Below are 25,221 nucleotides of genomic sequence, written 5' to 3'. Positions count from 1 at the left end.
TCTTGGATTCAACCACCCCAGCTTTGAATGACTTACCGTTTAAACGTAGCCCTTATTTATCTTACACACAGCTACTCAATTCATCCACCATCTGAAACAAGCCATCTATTGCTGCCTGAAGTTGATCTATTATGTTAATTTTTAGCTCTGTGTTTTTATTCTAGCTTTGCATCATTCATTATTCAAAAGTCCAACTTTATCTTACCCTGGGCCTCGGTGCAGATCGGCCAGTTATTCACTGTCTGATATAATCAGTTTTAGGTTTTATACCTTTTAGACGTTTAAGCTTAAAAAACAAAACAAAAACACGAGGGCTATTCTAAAACTTTGATGTTTTATGATGTTTTTTTCTATTACTGATGTCAGCCTGTTCATAGGGCGAGGTATTGAAAAATTAAAATGTGTTGTACAGCTCTCTCCATGGATTACTCGATATGGTTTATTTACATTTTTTTCAAGGTTGACTTTGACCTCGGGCGCTAACAATGAAGGTCAAGGTCAAATGCTTAGCCAGCCTACATACTCATGTCCCCCAAGGCCTAGTATATTGTTTTGAAGTTTGAAGGTAATCCATAAAACATTGCAGGTAATGATATTTGGTTAACAATAGTATTTGACGTGACTGATTTTCACCAAGATTAAATCAGGTCGAGCTGTTTTTCATACCAACCATCACACAGAAGTGATTGAAAATGATATCTTGACGACTCTGAACGCTAGACTGCTAACAAACAGACAGACAAACAAACAAAACTGAGTATTACACGATGAAGACTTAATTGTTAAAAAGAATATGTTTAAAGCATTACAAAGCATGTTGATAGTCTGATATATGGCAGCTAATTTATTAGTCTGGATTATGTTGATCTTAAATTAGATTCTTGGTAAGGTTTTAAGGTAAGGTGAGGTAGGGTAGTTAATGCCTCAGATTGGTAAAGTGAAATTGTTTTATTTTCTTAGCCAGGTACGTGTATGTGTGTGATTCAGCCGTAAAGTTTGTTATGCATCTTTATAACCAACCGTGCTAACGTTATCCGATAACTTGGTACTCCACACCCTCTCAGATACGGTAACTTCTGGCTGCAAAGAGGGTGACGTTAATGTGGCTACTCTTATATACAATCTGATTGTGATTCAGCAGTTCGTGGTGGCGGCTTGAATGGAACTCATTGTTGGCTCAACTGTGTCATCAGAGGTATCACAGATCTTTATTCCCACCTGTTTACAGTGGAGGTCTATAACACCTTTGTTCTGCTTCAGCAAGTAGCCACAGGGCTACAGGTAGGTCTGTCATTGGCACAGGGGAGATGAAGGCCAGCGTGTGGGTGAGGAGGATGATTCAGCCAGCCGTCTTGCTCATTGTCTCTCTTTTCTGTTTTTCTGGACCGCAGAGTGGCAGTGGCACAAAAAGTGTTTTTGGAGCCAAGTGCCTGGCAGCAAACCAGGTTGTAAAAATTCAATAAGTGGAGGAATGGGACTCTAAGGAATCTTTTACTTTTTCTCATGTGGTTGGAGGTTTTCACAGCTGGGCTGGCCTGGCCTGGCAGTGTGGGCTGCTCGGCAGTCCGGCAATAATTTTTTTCTTTATTCTTTTCTCCCTTTCTTAGTCTCTTTCATGAAGAAACAGACATTAGCCTTAAAGGAACAGTTCACACAAAAGTCAGATGTATGTAGATTCCTGGAATATGGAGTGCTGTTTTTCCCTTCTATATTATTTTTGGCGTGTCTTGCCCGGTTTTGGAGACATGAGCTGCATTGATTTCTACCTTTTCTTGAATATAATGCATCTTAATTGCACTTGACTGGTGGTGCTCAAAGAGCTCTTTTTAGAAATCATGACTGGAGTAATTTTAAGCAGCAGTTATTTTATCTCTACTAAACTGTATCCACCAACTGTGACACAGTTTTGTGTAACCTATAAAGTCAAAGCAAAGAATTGCATGTTTATACATTTTCACAGTCTACTGCCACAAAGGGCAGTGTCACAGTATGTGACGTGGCTGTCGCTCCATTACCTACAGCTTTCACCAGGCAGCTGACTGTACCCCTACTTGGTGACAGTAGGCACTTAAAAGTATGGCCATGTTTAGGATTTTTTTTTTTCAGGACTATATTTGCGTCCCTGCAGTCTCTTTATCGGTCTTTTGTGGTAAAGAGAAAGCCAAGTGTGAAGGTAAAGGATCACAGATACAAGAAGCAGAAATACGCTGGTGAGAAGCTCAGAGTTGAGTAGCCACTTCTGTACAGCGAAAGGAGCTAGTTGAGGTTTTTTGCATATATCCTGGGAAGAGATTCTTGGAACACCCAAGACATGCTGGGGAGATTATGTCTCTGGTCTGACAGAGCTGCAGGTTGGGCCAGGGAGGTCTGAGTAGACCTGGATAAGTAACTTCTGGTATCCATATTTATGTTGGGTTGTTGGTCCTTCAGTTTAGCTTGGGCCAAGGAAAAAAAAAGACTGTCATCGTAATAATAAAGAACTTTTTTGTAGTAAAGTGGAATGGAATGGTAAAACAACTGAAAGTGTCGCCTCCAGCTATTGTTTCCATTGTGTGCTTTTTTCCTTCTTCATCATTGTGGTTTCCTGCCTGCTCAAGATTTAGAATATCCATAATTCTTCTCATCTTTCTCTCTCCCTAACACAAGAATTATACAAAAGACACAAACACAGGATCTTAAATATGGCTTCCCGAAAAGAAAGAGCCCTTTCATCCATGAAGACTTGCCTTACTGTGGCAGGCCCCTGTAATATTAGCTAGCTGCATTCTTCTTTTGGCTGTATCTCTCCATCCAGCCAGCCACCTTCTTCTTCTTATCCAATTCAAGGTTGCAGGAGGGTTTTAGCCTGTTCCAGCTGTCATGAGTTAGACGTAGGATACACTCTGGTCTGGCCAGTCTGCTGCATGGCTAACACAGAGAGACAGATAACCATTAGAATCACCAGTAACCCAAACATGGAAGTCTTTGAACTGTGGGAGTAAGCTGGAGGGCCCACAGACGACACATACAGGCACACAAACAATGTGGAAGCTCTACACATAAAGGCCCCAGCTGGTGGATTCAAACCCGGGATCTTTTTGAAGCACAGAAAGGAAACTAGCTCCCACGTGAATTTGTGAATTATTTTTAACTGGAATGGTCTAATTTTTGGGATGAACTGTACCTTTAAAATCCATTATGTGATCACCATTGTGAGGGTTTAGGTGAGCGCTAATACTCGGACTGATAATGCTGTCAGGTTCTGACACATACAAGGATTTTGTGTACACAGTGAAGACAGTGAAAGATTTGGTTTAAGGGGGAAGCAAGCAAGAGAGAGAAAAGGAAAGTGTGACAGAGGAAATGAAAAGCTCGTCGGAGAAGTGCAGAGTTTTGTCTTGATCGTTGGAACTCTTTGCGTAACAGGATTATGCTTCAAAATTATGTCAGCCACAAGGTGGTCTCACTTAATCTCTTTGTTGGTTTTGACTTCTAATTCACTTCATTGTGTGGTTTTAACCAGTCTCAGTGTGCCTCAACTTTTCCAGCTGTCTTTGGACCTGCTTTTCTCTTCTCTACCCTTCTTCTTTATTCTGCTGTAGTCAGTTATTCTGCTTTTACTCTTGTCCATCTCCTCTTTTCATGTTTTTCCACTCTCCTTTTTATCTCTCCTCCTGTCATCTGTCCTCATTTTTTCTCCTCTACCATCAACTCCTTTCCTGTCTCCTTGTTGTTCCTTCTCTTATCTCCTCCATACATGTCTCCTGTCCTCTCCCTATCCACTCATTTTTCACCTACTGTACCGCGTACTCCCTCTATCCTTGTCTTCTTTCCTTGCCTTTACTTTTATCTCCTCTTTCCTGCCCTGTGTATCCTCTTTCCTTGTTCCATGTCCTCCTTTCTTTTCGTAGTTTCTCATCCTAGTCTCCTTTACTTCTCCCATCTCTCCTCTACTCTTGCCTGCTTTGTTTCTCCTCCTGTTTATTCCAGTTTTATTATAGTCATGTAGATTTTAAGTGCAGCCCAAAGCTGTGAGGTAAATTTTAAAGCGCATGGATTTTTTTCTTTTCTTTTTTGTACATGTGGCTATGCAACAGACATTTCCAGTGTCTGTGGTTTCTAAAGACTTGCGGATCTATCGTTACGTTGCCATAGATGAATTAGGCATCAACACCTCACCAACATTTAGTGAAAACAGTGGAATAATTTTTACATGTTAACTATTTAGCAAGTATGGATAATCACTGTTCTGGAGGATGGTCATCCTTAGTGGGTGGATGGGTGGTGGGGCAGGATGATAGAAAAGACTGCTGCAAGATAAATGAGTTTTCTGCCTGGTATGCTTTTGATGAGAAGTGCAAAGCTGCAGAATGCACAGAACACAATGGCGATGGTAGTGACTTGTCTGCAGCTAAGTCTTTGCCTTTGTGAACTGTTTATTTTACAGTAGGGGGATGGCCACTCCTGTTTAAATAGGTGGGTATCTCATCCTAGAGCACTCTTCATACCTACCTTGCCAAATATGTACACCTCCTGCTCTCTTTGATGCAGTCATGTGTTTCTCGCTCTCTCTCGCTCTCTCTCTTTTATTACTCTTTCCATTTTATGTCTTTTCACCAAATATTACACTTGCATAATTCATCTTGCATGTCCTTGAAATGGCTCTGACGTAGCTGGTATAAAAGAGATTACTGCTTTGGCTCTGGCCTCTTTCTTTCTGTTTTGAATAATCTTTATTTTGATGCAATATTTGTTCCTTTCAAACTTTTTTATCACTCATCTGAAGGCCATTTGTTGAGGGTAATAAATGCTCTCAACTCATGCTTCTCTTTAAATGGAAAAAATGAAGTAAATCAAGTGACTTATAGTTTAATGGCTGTGTCCTTGTGGGCATGAATTTAGCTTTAAGGAGTTTCAGGGAAAGCTTCATGTGGCGAAAATAAATAGCTTTGTCATTAAGTAAAATGTAAACTTGGAATATTTTCAACAGATGCAATTGTTTCAGTTTAGGAAATATAACAAAGACCTCTCTTTGCTACAAGCCTTTTTATGCACGGTGTGATCATAAAATTCTGCTTACAAGGAATGAAAAACGTTTCTTTTTTTAAGCCTTTTAGGATCAAAACCACAGAATGTATAAAACACAGACGAATCCATTGCGGTATCACAGGAGATCATAGACACTGACATTTTTGGCTGCTGCCAACTTTTTTTTTTTTTTTTTGGTACCTGTAAGTTACCATGTTTGAACTAGAAGGCGTAGTGCTAATTTATTAGCTAACGTTTGCTAGCTATGTCTATAAACTATGGGTGTAGCACTCAAACCTGCTAATAGATGCTAAAGCTTCAGTCACACAGGCCCAGAGACCAGTTGGAAACCCTTTGGGAGCCAGTGGCTGCAAGGGTAAAATGTGGTTAGTTGCTGAAGATGGCTGCCAGTCTCTGTGAAACCCATACTTGGATAACATTCGAGGACCCCCTGGTAACCGCAGAGAGGTATAAAATTTTGCTATTGATTTGGTTGGTAGCAGGTAGCCAGGTGGTTTGTACCACATGATAAAGCCATAATATTAATCAGATAATGCCATTAAAAATGTTCCAGAAAGCACCAGCATCACAAAAATAGTCCAGAAATCCAGTCCAGTGACTCCAGTTAGTGGAAGTGAGGCCTTGCAGACAGTGCCTGTGTTGGGACAGCACTGAATCAACTTGAGCCAGACCTGAAACTTTAGAGTCCAGTGGGTTATTGGTTTTGAGATGTACTGTACCTCCTTCAACTTTGGAACTGCAAACCTCTGTAGATTGAAGTTGTAGCCAGGGACCAAGCTCTAATTATCAGTGATGATCCCCAGTCCTAAAACTTTGAAATCAATGGTGATATTGCCAATGAGCATGTGTTTCTGTCAAGAACGGGAAGTTTACAGATTATGGAACTTTCTGAAAATAACAACTTTGGAAGTGGGACAGAGGTGCTTAAGGAGACAGACTTTAGCTTTTTAGTTGGTTACAAAAGCATTGATCTCAAAATAGAAAAGATTTCATGCACTTGATTTAGTAACCAGTTTACATCTATAGACTCTGGAAATGTATGTGCAAGATTAAATAAGCTATAAAATAGAATTACATGTGCAATACAGAAGGTACAAGTTGAGTAAGTACATAGAAAATATGCTTACAGAGCTTAAAAACCCTCCCGACTCACTCTTACAATTAAAAACAATACAATCATATTCTTGGTATGTGAGCTATTTAACTATAGTAAAAATCGTCAATGGAATTTGCAAAGAAAATCACGTATAGTAAAAATCACGATGCTCAAAGGCAAAAAAAACACCAAATTTGAAAATTATTGAAAAAGTACAAAAAACAAAATCTAAGGAGATTGCCCTAATTTAACTCAACAGTTGGCTTTAATAGTTACGTATTGGCAATCAAGTTCAGTTATTATTTAGATTATTTCAAATTACAGAAAGAGTACTTTAAAAAAATACGAATCATGACATTTATAGTGTTAATAATCTTATCAGTTTCTGGGAATTAAAACAGACCAGTAGCACGACATACATTTTAACATCTGAAAAAAGAGAAATGTATCATTGGCAGTTTTTTTTATTGAATATGGACATTGCAACCCACAAAGGGTTTTTTGCAAGTGAGCCTCGTCCTTACTATGATGACAACTGTCTTAAACTGACAGAGCTTTCACTAACAAAGCTGCAACTTAGAAACATGTTCTAATAAACAAGAACAGATGTGTGAAAATGCCAGTCACTCAGGTGTGCTGATGTTGTGACAACCCTCTTTCTATATTTTTGCGATGGGGCGTGCAGCGCACTTACAAACGAGGCGATATTAACTGATATCTCAAGGACTAGAATGGCCGATAATGTTACCACCTGTCCTCGGCTTTTTCTTCCGTTATCCTTCTTACCATCCAGATGTCAAAAAACCTTCAGTTCTTCTTTGGGAAGCAAATGATGTGCCTTAGTTCAGCAGATGTTACCTTTTCAGTTGAGGTTATGTACATCTTTAAGGATCATTTACCTGATGGATAGCTTTAGCTTTTATACAAAAGATATCTAGGCTTTCAATAAAATGCAAAGACAAAACAAAAACTGCAGTATGTACTGGTAAAACTATGACTCAAACACATGATAATTTTTTGGCTTTACATGGTTACATGTACTTTTAAATGTAACAAATTTCATTCACTGTTGTTTGGGGAATTTGTCCGCTTTACTGTTTGACTAAAGATGTTTTCATCATAGAGACATGGCATTTGTCTTTATCAGTAAGCATATATCTGATGTTTATACTGTATACGCAGGGTGCAACATATAGAGTGCAACCCTTTTGATAAATAATGTAATGAAAACTTGTAGAGTTTACAGTTTTCCCTTAAGGCCTTGACTGAAAGTACTCCCTATTTAAACCTATATTTTAAACCACTGGCAGGTGACGTGAATAATGTCGGTCATCTATAACCCACACAACTAGCTGGTTATCAGGGAGCTTTTAAAATAAAGGGATTGCTTGCTAGTAAACTGATTGCAGAGGGTATTTTTCTTTTAGCATGAGAAATAAAATTGAAAAAAAAAAATGCTAAAAATAGTTGCCAAATATATCTGTTCAACCTGTTCAAGTAAAGTTAATATGGGAACAATAAAATAGAAAAGTGTTGCCTCCAGTACCAGATAATTATTATTAATAATATTAATAATATTTTATATACACATCAGATTTCTGATTTACTGTGAAAGGTAGTAAGTTTCTACATTTTCTCTTCTTCTCTCAAATAATATAATATTTACTTAATTCATTCTTAATTCTCATAACTTTGTTTAGTGATGGTCTTCTGTCACGACTAAATCGTATTATGAGACAAACATTCAGCATGAACCTTTTAGTTTCTTTTCCCTGTGGGTTAATGGAGGTGTGAAAGTGATTGGATTACCTGACATTAACAAATGAAAACAGCTGTTTCAAGCACCGGCTCTTCTGGTAAATCGGGCCTTTACCGCTGTTGAGAAAAGACTTGATTGATTGTTTAGCTTCAGGGTTCAGGGTTCCTGTTTTACATTGGTAAATTAAATGTACCTTTGAAAGTGATCTCAAGTTCTCACACATACATTGGGAGATTTATTTTTTTCTACCTTTCTCTTGACTGTCAGCAGCAGGTGTCTTAGGCAAACACATGTTTAATACTCTACATGAATGATGTTTTTTGCTCACCACCATGCTTCTGCTCTGCTGTTTTTTCTTGAGAGGAGGCATTTGGCTGGCTTTCCACTGCGTACGTGCGGCTCAGTGCGAACATGAGCCTCCAATCCCCTGCCTCCTGTTGTCACAGCAGTCACTGTGCCCACCAGCTTAATCCCCTCAGCTGCGGATGAGCGGGCCGACAAGTAAGTGGACAGCACCTAAGTCTACAGTTATCAGTTTTCCCAAGTGTACTGTCACTCCCTCACAGCCCATATCTCCCTCCACCACTCCCCGAGATGTAGAAATTGGGAAAATATTCAAGCTGACTTTTTTTGGCGCTGTAGTAGTGCACAAAAGTTTTTCAAAAGCAAACAAACTTGTCGACATACTGCAGTATCCTCACAGGAGCATCTCCTCGTCTGCCACGCTGCAAAGTGTATGTGAATGTGAGTCACTGTCCTCCATCGCTGCTCCATTCCTTGTTTTACCTTTTCCACTTGCCAGAGCCAGCTGTAATACCAACGCCCCTCAAAGGTTGCCTGCTTCCTTCCTTCCTTCCTCTGGGAACAATAGTCATGAATCGCCACCATGACACTGCTCCTGGATGAAAGTTCACAACTTTCCCATCAAGTTGTTGTGGTTGCAACCTGATGATGGCACCATCATGATCGCCTCCCATTCTTTGAACTGATCAGCGTGAGAAAAGAGGAAACTATGAATAACTTAATCCAGGCTGGGCAGATTGAAGCCTCTTCACACAAGATAACCCAGCTGGATTTATAGCTGACCCAAAGGATGTTGGAGATGATTATGAGTTAGAGATAGGTGTCAAATGGAAGGAAAAGCCAACAAAAAGATGTCTTAGTAAGGCGTTGGTCCGTCAAGTGTTGCCAGAACAGCTTCAGTGTGGCACTGATTTTCTGAATCTATGAAACTCTTCTAGCGGGATGGGATCCTTCTTTCAAAAGGTCGTTCTTCATTTGTTGTTTTACAAGGCAGTGCTATATCCAAGAACCCAATGTGTTGACCTGGCCTCAAAAACTCTCCAAGTCTTTATCTGATCATGAACCTGCAGGAAGTGCCAGCAAGCCAGATCAGTATCCCACCCCACCACATGTTAAAGTCCTGGTTCGAGACTTTACAGAACACTGCAGAAATCCCACATCAGTGTCCTGAAGAGTCTGTTTTGTGGCACAAAGAGGGATGTGTGCATTATTAGGTAGGTTATTTTAATGTTGTGGTGGGCCAGTCATCACCATATTCACAAGGGTCGTCTCAAAGCCCTTTATATAATGTAAGGTAAGAACACTGTAGTGCTACAGAGAAAACTCGAACAACCAAACAATTCACTGTGAGCAAAAAAAAATGGCAGCGATGGGAAAGAGGATTTCGCTTTAACAGGAAAAGACCACCAGCAGATCCATTTTCAGGCAGGCGCAGCCATATGCTGCTGTTGGTTGGATGGTAAGGGAAAGCGAAGACAAAGGGAGAGAACAGAGAGAGAAGAAAAAAACTCAAACTCTGATCAAATCTGATAGCATGTGGTATATAAACATATGGGATGAAATGAGATATATGCAGAAGGTGCATCATGGGAAATTCTCCAGTAGCTTGAGCCTATAGCAGCATAACTAAGGAATGGTTCATGTTCTAATGAAAGACCTTTATCAAAATGGAAAGTTTAGAGCTTTACCTTAAAATAAGTGGTAGTCTCTGTCTCCTGAATCCAAAGCAGGAGCTGATGCGACAGCTTGAAGGGCCTGTTGTAGTTTTGGATATGTTAGGAACCAAATGTAAGCCTGCAGTCTGAGAGTGAAGTGCTCTATCGGGGCAATATAATACTATAACGTCTTTAGGACTGATAATTCAGAACATTACGCATGAGGAGAAGGATTTTAAAATCAATAGTTTATTTAATGAAAAGATGTGACAAAACATACATAGCATATCTCGCTTGATCGAAATGCTGTACAGTTCACGTCATTTTCACATCAATCAAACCATTCAATGACCCCTTGTGTCCTTTAGATGGGGATATTTCCATCCTGCGGTGGCTTTTGTAGTCATCACATCTTAAACCCACTTAAACACCTGTGCTTTGTTCTGCACTGATGTTTTAAACAGTGCTTTCCATCACATCATCAAAGCACCAGATCAGGAGATATCTTTTGGACCAGTGGTGTTAATCCCGGTAGTAGAGCTCCAGAGACATGCCAAATTCCACTAAAGATTGTGGAGGTGTCTTGTGCCTTGTCACATGGCCTGGGCAATTTACGTTGTTGTTTTTTTAAAATTTCTCACTCATCTGAAAGTAATGAAGTTTAGCTGAACTAAACTCATAAGCGAGAAAATGTGTTTGAATGTTTGCATTTGCAAGTATTGCTTTGCAGTAATGCTTCTATACTTACTGACAACCTTTTTGAAAAATATAAAACGTACCTAGAGGGCAGCCTATGCCATTCGCAGATTTCAAGTCCAAATGTTTCCTATATATGCATTTATGTTAGTAAATCTATTTCAATTGAAATATTCTTGGGGAATACAGTTTGGCTTAGACCTTGAAAACTTTTTCAAGGTGTACTCTTTGGACAATAGTGTTGACTTGGATCCTCATCCTGTTATAAAACACCTTCCTCATTGCTCTGAATTGCGCTCTTGTTTCAAACATACAGCAGCAGTCTGGCAACATGAAGTGTTAGCACTAAGAATTTATTATTCTAAACCTATATGTGTTGCCATCTTTCAGGGCATCCTCTCTTGGGCGCTATTTATTTCTTACCCAAGAGTAATGTTGAGGTTTTTTGGGGGGGGTTTCTGGCAGTGGCAACCATCCTGTGAAATTGTTAACTTTTTACGACTTTGTCCAAATAAATCAGTACTGGTGGCAATACCTGTTGGCACTGGAGCCCCAAGTTAATTTGGGCAACATCTTCCCAGCAGTGGTAATGGTGATAATAAATGGAGTGTATTAAAAGGCGACGAAAAGCTCCGCGTGGCCAATGAGCGATGAGGTGTCAGTGAAGGGCAACAATGTGGGTCTTTGCTTGCAAAGGTTTCAGCTGAATATTCTCAGGGATGACTGATTGAACTGTCAAATCACTGCGTGTGCCTATTGTTTTCCTGTCTTGTTTCATGAAATAACTTGTGGTTTGTGTTCAGGTTTCATGCGTACTCTCTCACTGTCTTGGGTGTTACTGCAGGTGGGCATGTTGCCTTTAGGCATTCTGCATGCACCCAGGCAAATATCATCTTGTCTTCTGACGGTAAATGTTCACCTTTCTTCAGCTCGCTTGTTGTCAGTTTTGTGATAATTATAGGTTGTGTTTAGATTTTGCATATAGTCGGTGCCAAGTGAGTATTTGAACTTCTGAAGACAGTTTGAAAAAAATGTGTCCTAAAGGAACGTTCATGAGATGTTTTTCTGCAAATATGCAAACAAGATATTTTTTCAGATTGAGCGGGAAACCTGTTCTAAGCGTTGTTTGGGCATGTTTGCAGTGCTTTCTAATGAATAGGTTGTAGTACGTTGTAGTAATTTTGTTCAGGTAATTTATTCCTAGGCAAAGTGGTGTGTTGTGCTTGTAATGTAAACAGAGTCATGACATGAAGAAGACAGAGTATCTTTTAACTGTGTTCAGTATCAGTGGCTGCATTCAGTACTCATAATCTGTTGGCTGGAAGCCCATTAAAAAGCAGCAATGACAGAGTGGCTGTGACCAGCTGCAGCATAATGGCAGTAGTTTTCATCTGGGATACTTCATGCATTAAAAAAGTGACTGATGGACAAGTCAGATTTAGCTGCTGGAGGCCATCCAACCCAAGTGAGAGATGAATTAGAGCAGGGAATCACAGCCTCTGTTCCAAGGACAAGGCCAGCTCATATATTTTCCAAACCAGGGTGCCACTTTTGGCCTGGATCAGTCAACTTTCTATGTCCATATTTTTTTAGTTTTTAAGCACACAAATGGCAAGGATTTATTTTAAGAAGGATCATGAACAGAAGAAAAGAGTAACAGGGCACAAAAAAGAAGGTGAAACAATGAGAAATGGAGATGCTTAGATATTGATGATAATGATGTTTTAAAATAACAATTTAGCTGATTCCAAATGATTTATATGTATTTATTGTAATTGTCCCTTGTATATGTGCCACCATAATTAAGTCTAAGCTAACCTAAGCTTTTAGCCTTTTATCATATTACACTGTTTCCAACTAAATTTATTGAAGTAATGCAAGCAGGGCTTTCATGCACACGTCCATGCATATATGCGTTCTTAAATAAATTAGTACATTAATATAATACTTTAGTGACCTGTTACTTCGTGTCACAAGCTGGCTCACCTTATCTTCACCAGCAGAAATGGACAGCACTCTTGGTTCAGTTCTCCAGCCTCGGTGTAGTGGCACATGAATGAGTTCTCTGCCTGCAGCACGCTTCGGTTAGCATTCGGTTGCAGAACTTCCATTGCTACCTGCAGTCCAAGAGGGTGCAATGGGAGTTATATGTCACTTTCTGGGGAGACCCGATCATCTGGTCACCATACATTCATATAGGTGACAGTACTAAACGCTGCACCATCGTGATGTCCAGAAGTTAGCGCATATGCAATAAAAAGAAAAGCAAACAAATCCAGGAAAAAAAATGTACAGAATGAAAAGAATAAAATACATGAATGCAGCGAAGACCCAAAGAAGTAGTAAGGATGTTTCAGCAGGTGATCAAACTGTGTGACAGCATCAGTATCAGGGCTGTTTTAACTTTTTGGAGCAGTTAACAACATCACAGAGCATTGCTTTGGTGATTGAAGTGTTTTACCCGATAGAGCTCTTCTTTGAAGAGTCTTGATGCATGCTCAATCATTAAGGTAAAGAAATCCCAAAGAGTTGATTCTGTTCATCTGGACGTAGCGTTTTCAGTGGGGGAAAAAAAGTCACTTGGATGAGTGAGCAGTTTGAAGTGAAAAATCAAATCGTACTTTAAATGTCACTGACATATGTGGAATATTGCAGTATTGTTAGGCTTACCAATCCTGTCATCTGCAGACTTCTATTCTCACACTCAGGGAGTCATGAATCACTTTTGTTGACTGTGTATTTGCTGTTTTGCTCTGACAGCCTACATAAAACCACTCAAGTAAAAACATGGCAGAAGTGTGCTGGTTTGTGGGTCTGTTATCTGCGTTGCTTTCTATTTTGACGAATACTGAGGTCACACAATGTGGTCACACAGGTGTGACAGTATCAGGGCTGTTTTAAAAATGCAAATGTTGTGTTTAATCGGGTTAAAATTTGGTCTTCAGATTTGATTCACATGATAAAGAAGCAGTCTCCTAATTTCATTTTCACCTTCTACTTAAGTTTCCCTGTTAGCTGTGACAGGAAGCTGGCAAGACCAATGTCTGGGTGTTACATCTGTTTCCCAGGCAGCAACTCAACAAAACATAGCCTTGCACACCAACATTACCATTCTCACCGCTTAGAATTATAGGAGTGAGATAGCAAGAAAAAAGAAAGGGAGAGGGAGGCTGTCAGCTGTCTCAGTGAGGCATGCTTCGCTCAAGGCTACATCTCTCTTTTTCTGCCCGCTTGTCTCTCTCCTCCTTCCATTACTCAGCAGCAAGAAGCAAAAAGAGGTGTGACTGAGTGCTCATCACACCGAAACTCTTTCCTCCTCTCCCAAAGGAGAAGCAGCTGTCCAGGCATGAACTGCAGCAGGTTAAGGTGGAGGCTAATGTTGAAAGCTATCCATGAACAATTAATCAACACGGTATTACAAAGACTAAACAAATGAGGCTTTGGCACCGGTTACTGTGGAGATTTCCTTTGTGAAAAGGGGGAAGAAACTGTTCAGCCTTTAATACGGCGAACAATCTGCAGTTACTGTTTCTCTGTTGATTGCAAATCACTCAAAAGTATAAAAACTAATAGATGTTAAGCAGAACAAATAGCACTACAGACTAAATTTGCTTTTAATCTTAATAATTTTTGCTGCTCGGGCATATTCTGTGCTGTTAAAATGTTGACAAACACACATTACACACACATTTCTGCAGGCAGTTACAGTTAGCGCTTAACAGTATTGTCAAACTATAAGCAGACATTATTTAATAATGAGTATTAAAGCATACAAAAATATGTTTTTTGTGCAACAATATGAATTTCCAGAATATAAGAATAACTTAAAAAGGTAATTGCTGGCCACAAAAGATGATGTTGGACCATAATTGGTATCCACTGTATTTGTGATGTCTGAAATCCTGTTTGTTGATCCCTTAAAAGCAGATTTTTTTATTTTTTTATTTTTTTTTTGGTGAAGACAGAGAAAATGTACACTTTAATTGGCGAAGTAGAAAATTGCACCAAGTGTCAGACTCTGCATTTAAAAATCTAATCAAATTTAAAAACACTAGTAGAGATGGTAAAATCCAGATCTTGTGCTGGTGGAGTTTTGCGGAGTTTTGATTGCTGTGGAACATGTGTTAGAGTGAATAATTTATTTATTTTTTCTTAATAGTACATGTGGACAACAGTGCATTAATGAAAGAAACAAAGTAAATGTACCTGGAAGGGTAGAGATGAGAAATTTTCAGTTGTGATAACTGTTGTAGTTGTTACCCTCATTTTTGTGTCTGGACATAGACTTTATATAAAAATGGTCACTGTCACCCATTTGGTTTGTGGACTCCACATTTTGCACCTTCAGTGTTAGCATCTTGGCTGCTGCCTTGTTAGTTTTTCTTTTGGACCTAGAAGTGACCATATTTACATGAGACAAAAAAAGGAAATAAAAATCTCTTTATTAATTTTGTTATGACGGTAGAGACAATCAACAGAGGGCGAAAACCATTCATCATACCAGACTGTTAGCGTAAGTTTTAGTGATGTAAAGTTGGACATTTTCAAATTGGAGTCGTTTTTTGTAGCCAGCCTCAGGTGGCTTTTAAAGGAACTGCAGATTTTGGTGTTGGCTTTATGTTTCAGCCCAAGAGGAACTTGGACAACAAAAACAACAACAAACACAAGTTGGAAATACTAAGACTGGGATGGTGAACATATCAATGAAACAACAAAAAATAGCCTTAAAGTCTAAATATTAGTTAACATTTCCATGTATGTAAAATAGTAACTTTAAAAAGCAAAGCAAATATCTTGATGCTGACTCTGCAGAACAAAAGAGGAAATATTTGGAGCCACTACTAGGCATCGATCACACAGCAAAGCAATATGGAGAAGACTGCAAGAAATAAAAAACAAGAAGAAGATGGGATGTTGCATTACCAACTGCTGGCTGGCTATTAAATCACTTCAGATTTTCTGCATACAGAAAAACTCATGGAAGGTATGTCAGGGTTTTTCCTGACTCAAAATAGGCCTTTGGCGGATTGACTAAGCACGTAGGGGCGATTGGCCCGCAAATTGTCTGTATTAGCTCAGAGCAAATTCATCCCCAGTTGTTGAACTTGTTTAAAATCACAGTCCTGGTAATTTTCCTTTGAGGGAAGGCCAAAACGTCTTTGGTGGGCGACACATTTGTCCAATATATAGGAAAAACCTTGTGTGTAGGACTTCTGCAGTGGGTATTTACCTCCAGGTAGCCCCCAAAACTGTATGCTTGCTGTGGCTGTCCTTGTGTATGGCGGTGGGGACCAAAAATGCATTTCAGCTTGTGGCTAGGCTTCAGGCACAGGTCTGTGAGCAGGTTGGTCTCCACTGGCATTTTTACATCAAAAATCAAAGAGGGCGAGTGCTGGGATTCCCAGATGGCACAGGGGGAAATTGCTGCAGCAGTTGGAAAACATGGGTTCTGCATAAAACGGCGGAAAAATCTTCACTACTGATTTTTTTTTTTCCCTGTTTCTGCTTCTTCGATTCCTATTCCATCATTGAATCTGTGATTTCTATAACTTTTTTTGAGCAGCCACACATTACATTTAGGAAAAGACTGCAGCGAATGAAGTGTAAATGTTCATGGCACTATGCTGATATCACAGTCCTCAACCAATGATCGATGTGTCGACTGACTGGTCGAATCATGAGGTGTACTTAGTTTTTCTGGCAGAGAGTCGACTGTATGTCCCATAAGAAAAGTAAGTCCTAGGTGGTGATCGTTAGCACTAAAAAGATCTTGAAATTGATATCCTGCAATCTATTATATTGGTTATCTAATATAACAATCTGATATTGGTTGTGTGGTTTCCTTAGTCTCTACATACTTGGAATGCTGCAGTAACTCTTGGTTTTTATGTCTGTTAATAAAATGCGTGTAACTACATGAACTACACAAGTACAGTCCTATTTAACCAGTTTAATCACCTTCGACTGCCTCAGCTGCATTTCTGAATCATTTTCAGTTTGACAGATCGCTAAGCAACAGCGAATAACACAGAGAAAAAAATTGTAATAACTTAATTGAGACACTTGACTTTTTTGACATACATGTTGAATAGCTTTTCCCACCAGGTGTGTCGTTTTAAGTGGCTGGCTACTGAATCGTAGCACACCCAGGTGGTGTTGCACGCTCGGAATCACAAAGGCTTAATGCAGAAGTAATTTTGTCCACCCCCACCTCGTCTGTCATCCTAGCCTTTCAGCCAGGGGGTGTATTCTTCATTGCGCACATGCTCACACATTCACTCACATGACATGGAAACTCCACTCAGACTAAAGGCTTTGTCCACCTACTCACCTGTTCCCACCCATCTTCACCTGTTTAGATGCTTAAGACCAAAATAGAATTTAAAGTAATTGTATTACCATCAAGTAATGGATCTTCAGTCTGGAGTGGCTGTTCGTACTTGTAGGATAGTCCCTGTGGGCGATTCAGTGAGGGTTTGACTGGGTTTGGAAGTGTCAATCTATCATAATGCCCACTCACTTAGGATACACTTGTAACAGCTAGTTGCGTGGTTAATTAAGTCCCTGGCCTCTATAACAACACTGGGTCCTGCCCAAGCTTGATCAGCTGTGTTTCCTATCCACCCTGCCTTCATAGAAACAGGTGAGACATTTTTGAACGGTGTCTCCTCTAAGGCATTCATGGTTTTGTTTGTCAGCCCTACCAGTGGAAAGTTTAGGGGATAAGTAGAGTTTTTATTTATCTTGAGGGAAAGATGAATACCTGTTGGGATTTCATGCTTATCCATTTTAAAGTTAATTCATTTAGAAGGCGAAAGCTGCACAAACAACAAGAGCTGGTACAGTTGAGGATTATATGGAAAAGTGAGACATTTCCAGTGAAGTGCAAAATGAAACTCCCACGGGTCTTGATCATCTGCCCTTTCCGCACCTGCAAAATCTCGACCGTTTCAGCAGAACTTCAGATGAAACTTTGACAGCGGAAACGGGATGTTACTACACGATCTTGGGCGTCTCACGGTGATTCTTTCACAATGAACGATGAAGTTCACTAGACCAGTGGTCCCCAACCCCTGGGCCATGGACCAGTACCGGTCCGTGAGTCGTTTGGTACCGAGAGTTGAGGCTCTGGTGTGAAATTCATAGTTTTCAGGGTTTTATCAGTTTTTAGCGTTATTTAGTTAATCATTTTTATCGTTAACTCGGTTTCCATGGGTTTTTCCCCGTGTTATGAATAAATCGTCTTTTTTGGTACTGGTACTGGTTTTATTTTGTTGTATTTATCCGCGACACCTTAATGGCCGGTCCGTGAAAATATTGTGGGACATAAACCGGTTCGTGGTGCAAAAAAGGTTGGGGACCGCTGCACTAGACCACTGAAGAACACAAAGGTTTATCTGAAGATCAGTGAGGAGAAGAAAACTCAAATGCTATACCGATTTTGTAAGATCTGAAGGACTCACCAAAACCATCTAACAATGAACCGTCTGGGAAAAGAAAAAACAATTCTCTAACAACACTAAAGAACACTAAAGACTGGACAGGAGAGACCTTATTTAATATTTAATATTGATATTTAATATCAAAGGGATTCATTGGTGTGGAATCAAGAATATTTGTACCATATTTCAATGCATGTATATAGATGATATTTAGGATGAGGCGGACAATTTTAGTGCCAATAGCAAGTTGTGGGATCAAATATGTTGCTAGTTTGACACGATGGATATTCAGTACCAAATTTCATGGCAGTCACCAATAATTGCTGGGATATTTAAAAAACAACAACTTGATAACCTCTTGGTACAGCCAGAGAAAACCTCAGAAGGTGACCAAAGACTTCATCATACAGTGGCCATGAATGCTTACCCAAACATTATTTGAAATACATCCAGGGTGGACCTTATATTGCACGTTCACCAAATATGGTGAAATTTGAAAATGACAAAAGAGCATTGGTTACACTAAACTATATATGATGAATGTGACTCATGCTGAATAGGTGTCTAAAATCTTGTGCCTTTTGGTCAATGTTCATTAAGAACAAGTTAGTGTTTTGTCCCAAAAATGACCCAGCGGTGTGGTTTAAGAAAAACTCTACAACGTAAATGATTGAAGATAAAAGTCTGTATAAATTCAAAGAGGCTGAAGTGGTCCTCTGCAAGGACTTGGTCATTAATGCGAACTCTTAAAGAGTTGAGAAAGTAAGAGAAACACAATGACAGCAGTGGCTGAGCTGAACAAACAATGGGTGTCCGTTTTCGTGGAGATTACGTGTATGTGCTTTGAAAACATTACCACAGTTCCCTGCTTGCCTGCAGCTGTACCTTTGACAACCATTACAAAAGTAATGGTAGACCTCAGCTGCATATGTCTTTATATTTTTTCCCCTAGTTGCACCGCTACAATGATTCAGGGACTAATACTTGTGTCATAAATACAGTTTGTTGCAGAATGGAGCCAGTCACGCTGAGTCTGAAACCCTGCAGTCTTTTGGTTGGTAATGTGAGTCTGTTGTTTATTTCTCAGCATATTAACCCTCATTCTTCTTCTTCTTCTCTGCATGTTTTTTTTTTCTTTCTCAGCTTTTGGAGTATGTTGGCAAAGGAAAGAGTATTATGGATGTGGGTTTGGCCCAGGCCCGACAGCCACTCACCACCCGCTGTCATTACTATGAAGTGGAGATAGTCGATGCTGGGGAGAAATGCTACATTGCCCTGGGCTTGGCAAGAAGGGTGAGCTTTCTAAGAAAAGAACAGCTTTTGACATTTTTACACCTACATTCAGTTTTATTTTTTTGGGGGGGGGGGGTTGTGTTCAGCATTTAGCCACCACACCTATTTTTCCACATTGTAATATATTAGAAAGCATAGCTTAATGGTTTCAGAGCATGTGGACTGCATGAACACGTCTCCCACTGACTTATTCTTGGATTCTACTCACTCATACGCTCCCTTTCTGTTCCCCATAGTTCGACAAGTGGTCGAGGTAAAAACATGCTAATGATGGAAAACTTTGACAAAAGCCTGAATTGGGAATTAGGCAGATAATTACCATGTACAAAATGTTCCTCAGGCCCTGTCTTGGGAATGTTGTAATCTTGGCCTGATGGAGGAGCAGCGGCACTCTTGTCCTTTTATAAGTTCTTTCACATACATGCAGATCCCAGTGAATTGAGAAAATCGGATGAGTTGCTAAGCTGGTAAAACTGTTTTTAGATTTTGGAGCATAGTTCAGTAGTAAATGTATTGGTACTGTGCCTTTATAATTGATTTTTATTCCCATTATCCAGCAGTTTACCCATTCTTTAATGGCCTACTTTGGAGAGATGAAACACCTTTAAGAGGAAAATACAATTAGCGAAATTTTAACACTCTCGTTTGAACCCCTATTTCTTTTTCCAAAGTATGCACATGCGGTTCCAATTTCAGCATTAGCACCGCCACTTCGAGTGCTGGCCGGCTTTAAAGAACGAAACAGGCAGAATATAGTGAAAGTGATAGACGAGAGATGCTGAAAGTGAATAAATCTACGATCAATATGTCAAGACCTTTCAATAAACACCTGCAGAGATTTAAAATAAAAGGAGTAATAGGTTCAAGACAGCTGTTTTAACCCTCCTCATGAAAGACAAGATTAAACTCCGATGAGTCAGGAACTATTTCTTCACCTATGTGGGTTAATGATTTGTGAGTTTTTTCACACCCTGTAAGTGTAGCCTTGAGTGTTATGGATGTGAAATATTAGTAAGTGCCAAAGCCAAGGCCTACAGAGAGCTGCCAGCACTGTCTCTCCCAGGGTCAAAACTCTGCTCCTTTTAATAACAAAAACAAAAGATGAAACTTCTACAACATCTTTCAAGGTTTCACAGGGAATTTATATAGAAGAGAAACGAGGGGATGCATAGGTCACCTTACTGGATGACGGGAAGATAAAGAGCTATACAGATGTATAGGAGAAGGTGAGTGGAAAAAATAGACTTGGACAGCATATGCGTGCTCCACTTCCACGTTTCCTTCGTAGCGATGGAATTCTTTAAAATTGGCAAATAATTAAAACCTGAATTGTTTAAAAGGACTATGTTGTGATATTGGCAGAGTTTCTGCACATGTACTGCAAGCCTATCAGCTTGCCAGGTGAAAGAATTGGGGAATTTTATAATTTAAAGATATTTTTTTAGACATAAGCTGCAACTATTTGTTTAGTTGGTCTGTCTCATGGCCTACTGTTACTGTTAAGCTGTTGTTTACTCACAAAAAAAAGGCATAGGACAACTCGAAAGAAGTTAAAAAATTGATTTCATGACTCAGTTGTTTATCCAGTGCATCAGGTATGCAGTGTAAGACAATGGGTAAAATGCCTTAAATCTACATTCTTTGTAATCTCCAGCAGGGGGAAGATCATAAAAATGATATGGGAAAATGATGCTACTTTTCTGCATGACCTCTTTAAACACTTTTCTGATGGGTTTATAGTTACTGAACATGATGTTCATTTTGTAAATTTTGATCTCCAGTAGAGTGTAAAAGAGGGATAAAGCAAGGGTATGTGTTAGGGCGGGCCTGCCTTGTGACTGGGAAGGTAAGAGCTTGGAGTATCACAGTTTATTGCTTTCATTCATTCGTTTCACACTCAGTGCAATAAGTAGTTCTGTAACAGTTTCTACAATACTCAGTGAAAGCAACTAATGTTTTGATCCAAGGAGAACAAAATAAGCTATTATAATTTTCATTTTAATAGCATTTCAGAATCCACAGATGATGATAAGAACTCTTTTTTGTTTCAGCCAACACTGATATTGCAACAAATACACATGTCAAAAATGTTAGTTGACATTTTTGACATGTGTCAAAAAAAAAAAAAAGTTAGTTGACATTATTGTTATATTTTCAGAATTATTTTATGTGCAGAAAAGGATAAAACCAGACAAATGTCGGGTTTCACACATGTAAGTAAACACATACAGGCGAGGAAGCGGTTGAGCGGTGATTACTTAAGTCAGTTTGCTTGCTTTCAGGTTCCCTCACCTTTTTTTAAATGGCTGCATTACTTTTGTTTGTTGGGTTTAATCAGGGTTTTTGGTATAAAAGCTTTAAGCCTAAGGTCAGGAGCGATGCCAAAGCAGCTTTTCCCTTTTTAATACACGTTACGGTATCAGCAGCAGCCCCAAGAATCCTGTATTATCCATTATTATGACTTTTACTTGAGCATCACTAAGTGTAGAGAGTAGATGGTAAGATCAGATTTTCAAAATACCCCTGAAGCTAATAACATTCCTATTAGCCTGCGTTGCACTCCGTGTTAAATGCAAATTAGTGAAAGTTAGCATGCAAATGTGCTAAACAAGCATCAGCCTTCCATGTTGGCTGAAAAATGAAGCCAGCATGGAAGTGCCAAAAACTGCAGTTCCTCCAGTGGCCACTGAAGGATGGCTCCAAAAGGGAACCAGTCTCCGTAGAGTCATATGTTAACATGGCCAAAGTTTAACAGAAGATAAAAACATGTTTATAGCCTGACATTTCTCGCCTTTTTAAACCTTATTAAGCGTTAAGTTTAGAGAATTTTTTTAAGCTTAAAAAAAACACTTAACAGATCAAAAGAAAAGACGAAAAAGGAGGCGGGGGTGGAGTAAATTTTTCAATCCCCTAAGCCACTATTGCCAGTTTCCTGCCCAAAAGGGAAAGTCTGAAGAATTTGGGCTATGTGATAAGTCTGAATTCTTTGTGTGTAAAGTAAATGCTGTTGTTTTGCGTGTTTCATAATCTAAGATCTGTTTTGACCCCGCTGCCATTCCTAGACCTGTCATGACCCCCTCGCTTTCTCTCTCATTCCTCTGAAGACGGAAGATAAGGGTCTTTATGAATGTACAGCATGCATACGCTTGGTAGCACAGTTGTTTTTCATCCGGTACACACAGCGGTTGCTAGGCTGTGGGACAAAGAGATCTAGGATTAATTATGGGGTGGAAGAGTGTAGAGAGTAGATGGCAAGGTGGGGAAGCTAGGTAAAACGTCAAGAGCTAGAAAAATCAAGGGAAAGGGAAAAACACAGGTGAAAAAAAAGCGAAGCAGGAAAGCCCTCATGTTTTGAAAAACAAACAACCGCCATCTGAAAATCCTACAAAAAATGACGGTAACCCTGCGGGAGTATAGATGCAGCTGGGAGAGAAAAATGGATATGACAGAGGAGTGAACGGAAAGTATTTGATTGAGTAGCCATCAGTGTTTTGAAAAAGACAGATGGTTTTCTCAGTTCACCCTTGACCCTCTTGCATTGAGTCTCTGGTAATGTACAGCAGCCCAGTCATAAAGCTACACACACACAGCGAAGCCTACACGCTTGTACACACAAACAAGAAATAAAATGGTTTCCTCTGTCCTGGTGTGCCCCGGGAACAGGTCCTGGGAACAGCACTCTTCCTTTTCCTCTTGTGATGCAGCAGTCCTTCTAACCGTTTTTTTGTGCTGCTCCAAGAATCTCTTTCTAGCAGGGTCAACTTAGGATAAAACAAAGGATCAGTTACTGTGCCAAGGCCTCTGATCACAACCAGTACAACAACAGTGTCAGGGATGCTACTTAGTATAAATTCCGCTTTAAAGAATCATTCATTTTTAATGCAACAATGCAAAAACAATCACCACTTCCACTTTCTAAAACTTGACTATTTTATGCTTTCATAAATCTACTACTTATCTGGGTCTAAGCTGTGGTCACCCAATGGGACAACAAGGCATTGCTAAGCCAGCCAAGCTCCCTCATCTCACAGCATCTTCTGGGTTTGTTGCGGGGTCTCCTCCAAGTTCAACATGCCCAAAACACCTCAACAAGGAGGTGCACAGGATGCATCCTCGGCAGCTCTACTCTGAGTCCTTCCTGAATGAACAGGTTCCTCACCCTATCTCTAAGGCTGAGCCAAGAGAGCCTTGGGAGGAATCTCATTTCCGCTACTTTTATCTGAGATCTCATTCTTTCGGTCACTACCCGCAGTGTTTGGCTTTAGTTGAGGGTTGAAGTGTAAATCGAAAGCTTCACTTTCACTCTCAGCTCTCTCTTTACAACAGCAGATCAGTACAGGGTCCACGTCAACACAGATGACAATCCATCTTTCAGTCTCCTGCTCTACTTTCCCCTTTCTCGTAAACAAGTCTCAGAAATACTGGGCAGCAGCTCCTTCATAAATGTGGATTAAACTGTGTATCTTTTGGGTTTTGGATGGTGCTTAGATAGAAAAAGATGTAAATGATGTCTGAAGATGTTAACTTGAACTATGAAAAGGTATTATTCATAGCACAACATTTTTTAACCATTCATTTACAAATAAATTAATCATTAAACTGAGAAAATAATGGATACATTTAAAGATAAAGAACATCATATTCTTTCAGTCTGTCCTTTTCTTTTGTACATTGGCATGTGGAATAGTTTCTTGGCCACTGGACAGAAGCAGGAAGCTCTTAGGCTGGGAGTCAGCTGATTGATGAGCAGTGTAAGTTGGATAACTAAAGCAGAAAGAGAAGTGGAAGACGTCAGAGCAGTACTGAACAAGAAGACGAGTATAAATACAAGTTTGAGAAGCAGGTTGTAAACTCAACAAATGGTACACATAAAACCCAAACTGGAACTTGTTTATGAAGACCGCTGTATGAAAGCTTTTAAAAAAAAATCTTATAACAGCACAGTGATTGCAAGCTGTGCCAACATGAGCAGTTTGACTTTAAACGCGATGAAACTGCATTAGGTAGTACAGAAGTGATGGCTCCTGAAAGTGGGCCTATGTAGATACTCCACTAAAAATCACTAATGATTTTTGACCAATCACTTATGAACATTTCTGATAATAAGTCAATAACTGTTCTAAGTGACCCCAAACTTTTAATGCAGTAGTCTAAAACATAGGTTTGCAGACTTTGTCCCCAAGGTACACCATAAGGCAAGCCTGAATGCATTTCTGCAGAACATTTCCTCTGTTATCTGTGTAGTGGCATAGCGGGAGCTCTGATTGTATTGACAAATAAAGGTGCTTTTGAGTACGATATCTGTAATTTATTTGCTGTGCAATAAGCTCCACTAACATATAATTCTGTCCCCTTATCAGCCGCTTTCACACAAACCAACAGAAGGTCTGCTGCCTCTGACTTGTATCTGGTGTTCTCTTCTCTCAGAAGAGATGTTTTGGTTTCCTGGTGCCTCCTTGGCACCATTTGCAGTAGTTTCAAGTAGTATTTCTAAATAGACTTTTAGCTCTACCTCAGTCAGAGGCTTTAGTGTATCAGTCAGGACATTTTAGATGGTTTAATATAATAAAGTTAAGTTTTATTAATTACTTTTTATGCAGCTAGAGTAACAATGATTGGGTGATATAGAATCTGCAGGTATGCCTGGACTTGAACCACTGTTCTCTGGAACCTGCTCTTTAAATGATTGTACTACCCGACAAACTATTTGGTATTTCTTTGGAAAATAGCTATAAATTTTGCGACACATTCCTGTCTAAAATGAATAATACGCTGCCACGCTAAACATCAGCTATGCACTCTCTCTGGCGCTCGTTCAATAACAGAGCTAATTTAGCAATTTATCTGATTTCATCTTGCATTTGAACTTGCATCCATAAAAAGTGATGGACATGCCCAAACAAATACACACAGATAGGCTGTTGTTCTCTTCTCTCGAGTCACATCATT

At 39.6% G+C, this 25,221-nt stretch overlaps 1 protein-coding gene across 2 annotated transcripts in view; it reads left to right on the top strand.

Moving 5' to 3' along the window:
* Positions 1-25,221, top strand: part of spryd3 (SPRY domain containing 3) — a 71,685-nt gene that overhangs the window by 14,000 nt on the left and 32,464 nt on the right. The window contains exon 7 of one of the 2 annotated variants that reach the window (XM_031725729.2): positions 19,123-19,272. The exons of the other annotated variant lie outside the window; for it this stretch is intronic. Coding sequence (XP_031581589.1) covers positions 19,123-19,272 — 150 coding nt within the window. The remainder of the gene's footprint in view (positions 1-19,122; positions 19,273-25,221) is intronic. 2 annotated transcript variants of the gene reach the window in all.

The sequence above is a fragment of the Oreochromis aureus genome, linkage group 20 (assembly GCF_013358895.1).
Source record: "Oreochromis aureus strain Israel breed Guangdong linkage group 20, ZZ_aureus, whole genome shotgun sequence".
Lineage (NCBI taxonomy): Eukaryota > Metazoa > Chordata > Actinopteri > Cichliformes > Cichlidae > Oreochromis > Oreochromis aureus.
The sequence above is the reverse complement of the archived record's forward strand: the minus strand, read 5'-3'. Positions and strand labels throughout refer to the sequence as shown.